At 56.5% G+C, this 13,345-nt stretch overlaps 1 protein-coding gene across 1 annotated transcript in view; it reads right to left on the bottom strand.

Annotated features, from left to right (window-relative positions):
• Positions 1-13,345, bottom strand: part of TNS3 (tensin 3) — a 121,225-nt gene that overhangs the window by 11,794 nt on the left and 96,086 nt on the right. Inside the window, exons 19-24 of the mRNA XM_040644493.1 lie at positions 11,433-12,070; positions 10,791-10,877; positions 7,279-7,410; positions 3,789-3,884; positions 3,069-3,146; positions 2,277-2,351 (exon numbers count right to left, since the gene is read on the bottom strand). Coding sequence (XP_040500427.1) covers positions 2,277-2,351; positions 3,069-3,146; positions 3,789-3,884; positions 7,279-7,410; positions 10,791-10,877; positions 11,433-12,070 — 1,106 coding nt within the window. The remainder of the gene's footprint in view (positions 1-2,276; positions 2,352-3,068; positions 3,147-3,788; positions 3,885-7,278; positions 7,411-10,790; positions 10,878-11,432; positions 12,071-13,345) is intronic.

Here is a 13,345-nt window from a genome sequence, read left to right on the forward strand (position 1 = left end):
ATGAAGAGATCAATAGAAAACAACTGGGAGCCCAGAAACAGACCCACATAAATCAAGTCTGCTGACTTTTGGCAGAGAAGCGAAGATAACACAATGGAGCAGAGATCGCGGCTTCCATAGAGGGCGCTGGACCAGTGGACACCCACATGCAAAACAGAGACCGTAACACAGACCTCACACCCATCACAAACACTGACTCACAGTGGGCCGCACACCTGAATATAAAAGGTAAAACTATAAAACTTCCAGAAGACCACAAAGGAGAAAATCCAGATCATCTTGGGTTCGGTGATAAACTTTTTAGAGACAACATAAAAGGCACAGCCCGTGAAAGAAGGAAATGATAAACCAGATGACATTGGAATTAAAAACTTCTGCTCTGCCAGAGACAATGTCAAAAGAATGAGAAGATGAGCCACAGATTGGGAGAAAATATTTGTAAAAGATACGTCTGATAAACTGGTCTCCAGAATACACAAAGAACTCTTAAAATTCAACAACAGGAAAACCACTCAAAGAATGGACCAAATTCCTTAACAGACATCTCACCAAAGAAAGTATACAGGCGGCGACAATGGAGAGATGATCCATGTCACATGTCATCAAGGAAATGCAAATTAAAACATCAATGGGATACCAATGCACACCTACTAGAATGGCCAAAATCCAGAACCCTGCCGACAACAAATGCTGGCAAAAATGTGGAGCAACAGGAACGCTCGTTCATTGCTGGTGCGAATGCAAAATGGTGCAGCTCTTTTGCAAGACAATGCTGGTTTCTTACAAAACAACATACCAGCAGCACCTGGGCAGCTTAGTCGGTTAAGTGTCTGCCTTCAGCTCAGGTCATGATCTCCTGGGATCGAGCCCTTGTCAGGCTCCATGCTCAGCGGGGAGTCTGCTTCTCCCTCTGCCCCTCCCCCTTGCTCATGCGCTCATGTATGCGCACTCTCTCTCAAATAAAATCTTTATTTTTTAAAGATTTTTATTTATTTATGTGACAGAGAGACAGCCAGCGAGAGAGGGAACACAGCAGGGGGAGTGGGAGAGGAAGAAGCAGGCTCCAAGCGGAGGAGCCTGATGTGGGACTTGATCCCGGAACGCCGGGATCACACCCTGAGCCGAAGGCAGACGCTTTAACGACTGCGCTACCCAGGCGCCCCTCAAATAAAATCTTTAAAAAAACCCACAAAACTAAACTAAACATACTCTTACTATGCAATCCAGCAATCACGCTCCTTTTTATTTACCCAAAGGAGCTGAAAACTCATGTCCACACGGAAACCTGCCCATGGATGTTCTAGCAGATTTGTCGCTGCCAAAAGTCCTTCAGTTATGGGGAACGGAGGGGTACGCTGTGGTCCGCCCAGCTGATGTAAGATCATTTGGCACTAAAAAGCAATGAGCTACCAAACCACGAAAGGACATGAAGGAAACTTCTATCACTAAGGGACAAAGTCAACCTGAAAAGGCTACAACTGTATGATTCCAACTGCAAGACATTCTAGAAAGGGCAAAACTATGGTAGCAAGAAAAGGGTCAGCGTTGCCAGGTCTGGAGGGAGGGCGTGAGCAGGTGGAGCACGGAGGATTTTTAGGACAACGGAAGTACTCTGAGTGATACTCTGGTGGTGGATACACAGCCTTGTGCATTTGTCCAAACCCACAGAACGAACACCACCGAGTGAGCCCCAGTGGAGACTCTGGACTCTGGGTGATAACGACGTGTAACCCAGGCTCACAGATCGGAACAGATGTACCCGGGATGCTGTAACGGGGAACGTCGTGCATGCACGGGGCAGGGGGTGCAGGGGAAACCTCTATACCTTCTCTCAATGTTGCCGTGAACCTACCACTGCTCTAAAAATTTTGTAACGTCTATTAATTTAAAACACAGGTGTCCAGGGAAGCTCGCCGTCTGGGGGTCTGTGTGACCCTCGGTGGCGGGCAGCAGGGGCGAAACCGTCGGCCTGCTGAGTCAGGCCCTTGAGCGCTTTTATACTCACGGCCGAGGGGGCCGGCCCCCCCACATCCCGGCTCCCTGCCTTCTCCCCAGACGAAACCCAGGACGTGGTTTTCTCCCACAGCCTCTGGTCTTGTTTGCAGTGGGGACATTTTCGCCCACACTGTCTGCCCACACTGGCTGTCGCACCCGGCCTGGGGGCTCCCGGAAAGGGAGTTTCTTCACACACACACAGCAGGAAGGAAATCCGCAGACCCAAGGTGACCCCCTTCTGCCCAGGGATGAGGACGGGGCGCATGGAGCCAGCGACTGACCTGCCCCTTGCTTCAGCAGCTCCGCGGCTGAGTTGGCCGCCGTCTGGGGAGCGCTGTCGGCTATCTCCAACGGATCTGCGGGAAGGAGTGAGAACACGCAGAAATGAGTCCAGCTCACTGGAAAGAGTCTTCACGACGCGGTTAGACTCGGGCCTGGATTCCCAGGCAGTGACCTGCGCTGTCTCATGGTGACGACAGCGCCGGGCCTGCGGACCCCAGCCCCGCGTTCTGTGCAGGCGGGGGCGCCATAGTCCAGCAGCATGCCTTTCTCAGCTCTTAGGAACGACTGCAGAAGGTAAATCACACTTACCTATGTTGTAAATTAAGCACTATGGAATCTAATAAAATTAATACCACCTAGGAAGCTGGGAAATAGGGGCCAAATCAAGCCGTTACGCAGTGGGTGCTTTTTTCCCCTAATTATAGACATTTTCAAACAGCCATAAAGGCAAAGAGAATAGTTTGTCACCTAAGCTCGAAAATAGCAACGTCTTGCTGATTTTGTAGAATTGTAAAAATTAATGCAAGTGTCTCCCTGAAGGTCTCTGGGTACAGCTGCTTTCTATCCAGGGAAGCCATTCACAAAGCCCATAAGGTGATGGCGTCACTCAGGGCTGCCTCTTGTCTGCCAACGTGGGTGGGCTACACGACACTCTTTGGGGTTACCCACAGGGCAGACGACAGAGGAAGACTCCGGTCTGACTTCTGTCGGCGGGTCCTCACGGACCCAACACCGCCGTACCCGACATGCACGCGGACAGCCAGAGCAGCGCGGAGGACCCGACGGCATACCTCTGTCTGGGATGAGCAGCTTGCAGGGCAAAGCCAAGGGCGTGATGGAATGCTGACACACCAAAGCCGTCAGGCTCCCTGCCAACGAAGAGAGCAGACGGGCGTTAACGCCGCCCTGAACACCGCACCGGTGAGCACTTATATTTTTAGCAACTAACACGCTCCGTTACTGCGGGACTTGGCGCAAAACTTCAGTGAAGTGACCAGTCCAGCAAAGCAGCTAAGAGCTCGGAAAAGGAACTGCAGGTGATTCTCGGCCGAGACACGTAGGCACTGATTTATAAAAAGGAAGTCAGCCATTGGCTGAGTCTGAGACAGACCAGGGGCCTCCGTGGTCCCTGCAAGTTGCTCCTGGAGGCCAGGACCGTGCGTATGGGCGTCTTCCCAACAAGCCTGCGAGGTCGGGAAGGGCTCCTCTTATGGGGGGAAGGGCTTGATGTCGGGGGTCCTCACTTCTCTGCGCGTCCAGAGGGTGGGGCCGCACTCTGGCTCCAACCCGGTCCCCGCTCACGGGCCTGTCTGCCAGGGCGCTACCTGCATGCCATCTGTTTGGTTTTGAGAAAGCCTTCAGAACAATTCCTTAGCCGTTTATCTTAGAGATGATAACTCGGGTGAGGGACAAGGGGAGCTCGGGGTGGGGGACGGCCCCGCCTCTCGGGGCAGCAGTGGGGTGCACACCGCGTGGGACAGAACACCGACTGTGACCTCACAGCCACTTACCAAAATAGGGTTCGTTGGGGCACCCTTTCAACCGCACTCCCTTCGGGGTACACTCGATCAGAAAGTGCCGAACGAGTTCATTGGCCAGATCTCCCGCTGTGGTGAGAGATTGAAAAGGAAGAAAAGAGAATTTAAACACGAGAGCACGGGAGGGTGGAAGAGAGGGGCAGAGCACCAGCTAAAGGGAGGGGCCCCCGGAGCCGGGCTGCTGGCGTCCTGGGAAGAAGAGTGGAGCCCCCCCCATGGCGACATGCCCGGAGGTGCAGGGGTCCCGGGGACAGACCCTCACACATTCTACAAGCACTCCCAGCGCAGGGAATGAGTCAGCAGCTACAAACAGAAATGCACTGTGCAGCCCCTTCCCCTCATTACGGGAGAGACTAGAAGGACCTGGACGCAAGGTGATGCCCAAGAGCGCAAGGGACCAGTCTTGAGGGTACGACAGAGCCAGGAGCCACATGACAGGCCCCCGGGAAGGAAGCCCTCCATCACTGGGACCAGACAGAACATCGCTACCCCTGCCAGCCCGCACATCCGAAGACAAGGCGCGTTCAGAAAACCACCAAACTGAGCTGGAAACCGCCCAACAGCAGCACCCACCGGTGGTGGGTCTGGTCCCCGCCTGGCCCACGGGCGGCTCCCATGCGGCGCTCATGGACAACAGCGGCCAGCACGTCAGGGGCGGCGGGGCTGGCAGGAAGGAGATGGGCAGACTCCGTGGCCGGCTGTGGCGAACACAGGTGCAGAAAGGAGCATCGTGCCTCCTCAGCTGTGGGAGGAAAAGGATCCGTGTCTTCTGCACTGAAGGGGACACACACTCTGGGGACAAGTGTCTCAGTGGTACGGCCCGCCACTGGCTGCCTGGAGAACAGATCCATCCTGGACATGGGTCGCTGCCCCGTCTCCGGCTACCAGAGGCGGGATGCTGACTCGCTGGGCTCTTTCCTCTCGAATGGATCCTTGGACGGTGACACCCAAATGCCAAATTCGGGGCTGGGAGAGGACAGGCAGCCAATGAGGATTTCAGCCAGAGAACGCCGATGACATTTTGTGACCTTCACTTAGGGCTGAGTCAAAGGCGGCCTGACAGGCAGATGCACGCCGGGAGGCGAGAACACGCACAGCACCGTCCGCATTTCCCAAGGGGCAGTGCACGCCAGTTCCTGCGGGAAAGCCACCGGCTTGCAGTTCCCATGGAGCCAGGAGCCCCGCATGCTCCACAGTGCCCGTCCCCGCTCTCCCCGGGGACCCCGTCCGCAAGACACAGGCTGCTCCTGTCCTAAGACTCTTCCTGCTTGAATCCGCGTTCAGGACTGTTGGAGGTTCTCACGCTGGGCTCCTCTCCAGGCTTAGCAGTTCTACTCGATGTGCACGAAGCCCTCCTCCCAGCACCATCCGGATTTGGGGTCTGTGCTGAGTCACCTGCAGCCCTGCCCCTTCCGCTCACCCCACAGCAGACACCCAGGTTCCCTGAAAGCCCCTCGGCCAAATGCCTTGACCACCAAACCTGACGTCCTTCTAGGCGCAGCTCCGAGGTCACTTCCTCCTGGAAGCCGTGAGCAGAGCCTCCACCCAGGGATTCCCATCAACCCTCTCGGATCTTGGGCGCGGCACGCGAGGGAAGCAGGCCAGTGTCACTTTGCTCCTTAAAGATGTGAGCTCCGAATCTGCTTATCCGGATTCCTCGGTTCCCAGCGAGCCCGGCGCCCACACGAGGAGCCTGCCTCCTTGCTCTTCCTGATGTGATGTTGTTGACAAACTGACCATTGGTGGCGACCCTGCGTCACGTGAGTCTCCTGGCACCATTCTTTCAACGGCATTTGCTCACTTCGTGTCTCTGTGTCACATTTTCGTATTTCTTGCAGTATTTCCAGGTTTTCCATTATTATTACATTTATTACTGTGATCCGTGATTACGACAGGTGGAACGCGCTGATGGCGGTGAGCTTTTTCACCGCAAGTATTTTTTCATTAAGGTATGTGTGTTGTTTTTTTTAGACACAAGCTGCTGCACACTTTGTGGACCATAGTACAGAGTAAACCTAGCTTTTACACGCACCGAGAAGCCCGAAAGCTTATCTGACGTGCATCATTGTGATACGCATTATCGCGATACGACTTATTGTGATTCACGTTATCGCGATAAACGCTCCTGCAGCGTCTCCGAGGTGTGCCTGCATTCATTCCCTGGAAAGCCGTCAGCGAGCACAGAAAGCAACAGGTACGAGCAGCCTTACAAGTAGAAACAATGAATCTTATAATGGGAGCACAAGCAACTCACAAAAGAATACATATTAGTTTTCTGATACGAAGTTGAAAACAGGCAAAACCACGATGTTCAGGGATTCCTATTTTGGTGGTTAATATACACAACCATCTACTTGGTAGGCCTCCTGTCCTCAGCGGCAGGATGGGCGCTCTGAACGGTGTGTGTCCGTCAGGACACGGAGGAAGGGGCAGGTGCAGCTGGGGATGGGGTTTGTCACCGGGGGAGGGGAGAAAGGCCCCATGACTCCGTGACTCCGTGCCGGAAATGCTATCAGTGCAAACTCACCGACCTTTTAGAGAGATTCGGTCCCTCGCTCTGGACACCAGAGAGAAGCAGTCACCCTCAGACACTCCGACACGCAGCACTCATACATTCAAGTTCCCAGAGACCAACATGCAGAAGTGGGGATTCTTGGAGAAATGGTGGGCAGGGAAAGGACGGACAGTAGGACATCAGAACGACACAGGGCCAGCCCCAGGGGCCTCACGGAGCCCAATCTAGGGGTTGTGGAATACGCATAAGATTGTGGGAGGACGGAGTGTGACACACAGGAGGAGACTGCAGGGGCCTTCCCCCAAGGTCGTCTCCTGGGTTGTGGGCACGAACGTTTACCATGCACGGAGCCACTGCAGCCTTCTCTGCACGTGTTTGCATCCGTGACGGAAAGTACACAGAAGAGTAAGTCTAAGATCTGAATTACAGCCAGACATGGTTCATTGGGCAGAGGGCGGTGGGGACAAGGACAGCTTTGCCCCTCACCCCGGGGGTCATCGGACACCAGAGTCACTCTTAATCCAGTAAAACGCTCTCCGGAGCGTGGGTGCGAGAATGGCGTGTGCAGGACACTGCCTTTTACACGAGGAAAAAGGAAAGTGCCTGTCTGCAGACACTGGAGAGACAGTCGGCGAGAAGTCACAGGAATTTATTACAATTCCTGGGGCAGAATGGGGCCCGGGTGCCTCGGCGAGGCCCGTTTCTATCGTTTTGGCAGCTGAACAAGGGAATGCATCACTCATTCAAAGCAATAAAGAAATAAAATTCACAAATCATTAACATTCTTGCTCGTACGAGGACAGTTCCGAGGGAAGCACGCCAGAAAAAGACAAGAGACTCAGAAGAAACTCTAGCCATGTCTGTAAAGTCACCAACATCTTACTGGCATAGATAAGGCATAGACACCGTAGGCGGGTGAGTGCTCCCCACGAGCTTCCGCGTCCCTACCTTTCTTGTTGAGCTGTAAGACAGAAGGGGGAGGAGTGGCCACCTTCATGGCCAGGCCGTAGGCTCCTCGGAAGGAGTGGCTGTCCCTGACGATGAATGACCCAGGCTCCTTGTCCTTCAGCATGGCGATAGCTGGGGAGGGAAGAAGAGACACACACACGTTTGTCAGGGTCCACACGGCCTGTCTGCACTCACGGCAGACAAGCGCTTTTGCAAACTGGGTCAGAGGGAGTGGGGGTGTGGTGGGGGTGGGGTGGGGGGTCTCTGTGATGACGCACTGTTTCCAAGGGGGGCCTGACTGCAAAGTATGAAGACCCCCCCCAAATCTGGCACACACAACTACCGTTTGCCTCACAGCACCTGTGAGGCACAGGGGAAGACCCTCAGCTGACCACCCAGGAATCTGGCCCGCCCACCAGCCCAAGTGCCCAGACCAGGTCCCCGTACACACAGCGTGGCGGGGCAGGAGGTGAGGCGCGAGGCTCTCTCCTGTCCCTGCCGTGGCCCTTCCTGGTGCCCCCTCCTGGAGCGGCGTCGTACTTAGACATTTTCGAGTGTGCACTTCCAACCAAACAGGAGGAAAGATCGAAAGGATGCACCCAAAAAGTTACCGAATGTTTAACAGAAATAAAAATTCACCCCAGGGGATGGCAAAAATGTGGCCATAAGTGGCCCTCTGTCCTGTGGCTCCGTGGCCGACTGCATCCAACCTGCATGGGGCTGTGAGCGCCCTGCACGGTCAGGGCTGACGGCTGGGCCTGGCACAGCCGCCCTCCCATCCTCCCTACCTGAGGCTCGGGGCATTTAGCTGATAATGGTCGCTTACAAATAAAATCCCTGCCCTCCACGCTCTAAGTGGGGCCCACCGGGTCCTCTGCTCGGGGTGGCGCGAAAGGGACCGGTAAGGGCAGGCCTCAGCCGGATGCTGCCCAGACATGAGCCAGCATTTCCTCTCGTCCCTGAAATGCCTCTCAGAATTTATTTTATTGACTTTTACGCTTTATTAAAAAAAAAAGAAAAACAACGGATTTCAAGTATATAGTAATACAAAATTACAGCCACGAACTGCCTGTGGGCTGGCCAGAGGCGTGGTTTGGAGTGGATGAGGACGCGAACCCCACCACGCCTCAGCAAACAACCGTGGAGCCCCCGTCCGCGGCCCACCTCCCGGCAGGCGACCACTTTACTGTAGGATGACATGGTCGGGTTTTCCCACCGGCCTTCTTTCACGTGGCCCCGTGGCTTTGCTCATGGGCAGGACGCAGCCACAGGGCAGGCACTGCCAAACTGCACGCAGGTGGGAGGGCACGGCTCTCTGGAAGGGGGCCGGGTTTGGTGCAGCCCTGGGAGGGCCTGCGCTTGACCCCACGGACCATGCACAAGGGCACCGGGGCTGGTGGGGAGGTGAGCGTGCGTGGGCACCAGGACCCACCCACGAACCCCCGCAGGCTTCTGCTCGTGGCAGGTGTCCGCATCTGGGGGCTGACTGTGCATTTTTCTGTTGACATAGGGAAAAGATCTGTGATAGAATAACATGTTTTCAAGGTTTTCCCTTTTAATGTCGTAATCTTATTTTGCTGGGGGCGGGGAGACAGACGTCACAGGCCACAGACGGAGCAGAGGCCGGGGCTGCCCGCGAAGGAGAGCTTGAGGTTAATGTCAGACCCTGTTCTGAACCAGAATGAGGGGGACCCGTCCCGCAGGACGAGGCCCTGCCCCATGGGGGACTCACAATCCCTGTGAGGTCGGTGGAGTCAGTGGCCACATGCCCACCGCCTCCCGCTGCTGGTGTTTTCCGAGCCGAGCGGCGTCCGCCAACACTGCTCTATTCCATAGCGGTGGCCGCTTTCCCTCCTGAGGCATTCTTACATTTGGTTTAGGAAAGATCCCGAGGAATCAGCCCTGCCACAGGGATATGGGACCAGCTGCATCCCCCAAAACGCTACCTTGCTTTCTGTTCCTCCTGTGTGCCCCTGAAACGTCACCATAGCTTTTCCAGAAAAAGGCACATCCCGACAGTTAAACACAGACAAAGCCAAACCCATGGGTAGCTTTCTGCCATTTGGAGAAGGTGGCGAACCCAAGATAACATTAGTCTGGGTGGGCGTCCTCTACACAAAATAACGTGGAAATGGAGGAATTCACACCCTTACAACCCCACTGCAAAAATCCACACCCAGCGCTTGTGGTAGCTATTCTGAGATGGGGTCCCCTCAAAGAAGTATCTGCAACCATGTGGCTCAGAGGAGGCAAATGGCAGTGGGAACGCCTACCACCCCGCACGGTCTATCAGGTGCCTCCCACAGCGAACGCTCCAGAACCCAGCGAGGTGGGCTCTGCTACATCTGTCCTGCAGGGACCGCCTGGCGCTCGCCACCTGCCTCGGAAGCGTAGCCCCAGCTGCTCTGGCAGCCCGCCCAGCCTGCCATCCCCGGCCAGGCACTGTGCTAGCAGAGTAGGTGGTCTGCACAGAATGTTCTGGAACATGTCACAGGCCCTTCTCACCCCTCCAGCTGGACGAGGCACTGGGGCGCTGGGTTCACAGCCTCCATCCTGGCGGTTCCTGTGCTACGGGCAGGGAGGGGGGACAAGGACGCGGCACTTGGCCGTGCAGAGCCCGGACCCGAGCTGAGCAGCATGGCCACAAAGGCCAATTCAGGGAATTGGAGGTCTCTCCAGGCCGCGGGCTCCCCCCACGAAACATGACAATAGGTTCCTTGAGCTCAGCGGAAGAAAGGCACATTCTTACCATTTTTATGAGCTACTTAATTGAATAGAAGAATTCCAAAGAGAAAGCTGAACAGTGCTGTTTGCCAGCCACTTAACTCCTTCTCTCCAGGCGGGTTGGGAAATAAGCCTCAGGACGACACGGGATGACGGGGGCTGCGGTGTTCATCCCTCCTCCCGGCTCCAAGGCACATTGTCCCTGGCTCAGCCCCACGCCTGCCAGCAGTCCCCAGGTTTCCTCTGGGAGAACCTCTGGGGAGGACCAGCATGTTGCAGCGACCCCACGAATCATGCTGCGGATGACAGCTACTCGCCCCCGGGGCTGCCTTGTGGGACCACACCCCTCCTGGACCCCTCTTCTATTCGTCCTCTGGGAAGAAGTGGCATTAGCTGCTCAAATATACTAATGACGTCAGATGTTTGCCAGCTGCCCTGGGGCAGGAGCTCGCGTGCAGACATGGGGCAGGAGCTCGCGTGCAGACATGGGGCAGGAGCTCGCACATGAGGCATGCGTTCACACCCAACACACGCCCCCTTAATAGCACGTGTCTGTCCACCCTGGACAAATGCAGGTGCACAGAAGCCAGGGTATGGAGAGACCTCTGTCCTTCCTCCTGACCGTCGGCCATGCGGCTCAGGGCCCGGATGGGGACGGGGAACACCTTCCTGGGACAATCCATTGCATTTTCCGCAGGGGTGTATAACAAAGTGTCAGCCCTAACCCTTCATCCCAAGGCCGTGACCCTCGGACGTCCCCACCCTGGGGTCCCGTCCTGCCCAAGCACCTTGCTCTCTGGAGATATCCGCCTTGTACCAGAATTTGGATGTGTCTTGGACAAAGTTCACGGACACGTGCTTATCACCCAGATTATCTGTAAAAGAGAATGTAAAAACAGTCACTCTGGACATTTTATTGCAAGCTCTCACCTTGCACGGAACCCAAAGCTCAAAGTCCGACCCGGGGCGAGGATAGCGTGTCTCCGGGAAAGCGCGCTCTCTCCAATCCGTGGGAACCGGCTGGGGCGCGGCAGGGGGCAGGTGCTTCTCGACACACAGAGCACAGACGGCGCGACACACGGCCAGCGCCAGGCAGCTCTTGCAGACGGAAACCAGCGGAGCAGCATGGTGTGACCTCATCGTGTCAGGATCTTATTCGTACACGTTTGAAATATTGCATTTAATTTTGAATGAATTCACTGAATTCCAAAAAGAGAGGTTATTTTTGAAGAACGAGGATTCCGGTGGCGGGAGAAACAGAAGCCGATGTGGGTGAGCACAGAGCAGAGGGGAACGGAGAATAACAAGGAAAAGACCCCAATGGATGGCTCTGGGCCTCGCTCGCAAGGCGCTGCCCGGAAATTCCAAGGCCCCCCCGCCTCTGAGTGAACGCACACGGGGGCGCCTGCCACCCGCCGACATGCGCCTACCTGGGGAGGGCGCTGCAGCCTCCAACGGCTTGGGGAAGTCCGGGAGGACGTTTGGGAATGGGATGCTCACAGTGCTCCCACTGTGTGGGCTGGAGAAGCCGCTGGAGGACGGGGAGGCCGAACCCAAAGATCGGTCCCCCTCTGAGGCTCGCTTCTTCTCGGGAAGGGGCGGCTGCCCGGGCAGGCTCAGGCCCTGGCCCGGCAGGACCGGGCTGTGATGGCTGCTGTGGCCAGGCGTCACCGTGAGAAAGCCGTGGGACAGGAAGCCATTGTCAGCCGCTGCCGCTGCCATCCGCGGGGTGCCGGGGGCCTGGGGTGCTCCGTGGGAATGGGCCAGCAAGGCCCCCGGGTCCTCCCCGGGGGGAAGGCCGCTTCCCACGGGGGCTGTGCCGAAGCTCAGGAAGGCCTGGCCACTCGGGGGGCCCAGAGCTTCGGGGGGCTCTGCCAGGGACAGCTCGTGGTTGTGGAAAGAGGCCTGGAGCTCCGCGGGCGGGAGGTGGGGCCGTCCAGGGCCGTCGGGGCCGGGGCTGGGGAACTCTCCAGCGCCGAGGAGGCTTCCTGCCGGCCGGCTGCTCCCCAGCAGGGCCAGCGTGGCTTTGGGGCTGCTCTCCACCCACGGGAGCTCGGCAGACGAAGGGCTGTGGGAAAGACACAATGATCAGAAGGCCCGGCCCTAGGAGACGCCCTGAGATCAGCAAGGGTCCCCCAGGTGGTGAAGACAGGGTTGGGACACCGGTGCTGAGGCTTGCCCCAAGATATCGGCAGTCAGACCTGCCATTCTAACCTCCCGCATCACTGCATACCAGATGCTCAGCCCCTCACGCCGATAAACACCTGCGCTGCCCGCACCTTCCTCGCTTTTCACCCAGCAAAGGGCCCTTCCACTCAAGACAAAACTCAACCATGGTCCTGTGTGCATCTCGCAGCCTGAGTCCCTGTGTCCCTCCCTCCAACATCAACCACGCAGTTCACCGTGTGCTGCTCCTGGCAGAACATCATTCCTTGGGTACAGACCGTGTCCCCACTTTCTTTTTCCTCCTCCCCCACGAACTAACATGGGCGCCCTACTCAGTTTCCCTAAGTGCTTGCTGGATACCCAGCTGATGAAGGGCTCCCAGTAAGAACATGAGAAGTTGGGGCCTGGGGGACTCAGTGGGTTAAGCAGCCAGGACTTCATCTCAGCTCAGGTCTTGATCTCAGGGTTGTGAGTTCAAGCCTCGCATTGGGCTTCACGCTGGGCATGGAGCCTACTTTAAAAAAATAAAATAAAATACAGGTTGTTTAAAAAAAAAAAAGAACATGAGAAGTTACCATCCAAAATCGGAAATTCCCAGATCGAGGGCATCAGAAAGTACCGTAGGGTTAGAAGCCCAGAAAGTCAGCCACCAAGCCACCACGTCACACACACACCTCACTAGCAAACACTTCGGGCTCTGTGTGGGACATCCTTAGCTGAGCCCCCTTGTAAAGAGTCAGGAGGCAGAATGCGGAGGGTGAACTGGGGTGCGCCATGTCCTTGCACAAGGGAGCCGCTCAGGAGCCATTCCTACGCTGGGCCTGTGCAGTGGCTCAGTGGCCGTCCCTCGCCAAACACCGACACAACATCTCTGTCTGCATCCCCCCTTCTGCTCTCCCAATCCCGAGCGGTGTCCCTGCACTTTCCTGAACACTGGCACAACTTCCACATCCCCAAGAACACCACCATCTGCCTGCCTGCCCTTCCACCCAGTCTGGAGTCCCCTGGCCTGGCCGCCAAGGGAGACGAAGCCCCGGCCGGCCCCCTGCACCCCTGCTCCAGCCTCAGCTCAGACCACGTGGTCATAGATGCCCAGTCCTTAACTGGCCAGTGTCCCCAGACTCCACCTGCCCGTGTGGTCCCTGAGCACTCGGCCTGTCCACACTGGGGGGGGGGG

The sequence above is a fragment of the Ursus maritimus genome, unplaced genomic scaffold, assembly GCF_017311325.1.
Source record: "Ursus maritimus isolate PB19 unplaced genomic scaffold, ASM1731132v1 scaffold_3, whole genome shotgun sequence".
Lineage (NCBI taxonomy): Eukaryota > Metazoa > Chordata > Mammalia > Carnivora > Ursidae > Ursus > Ursus maritimus.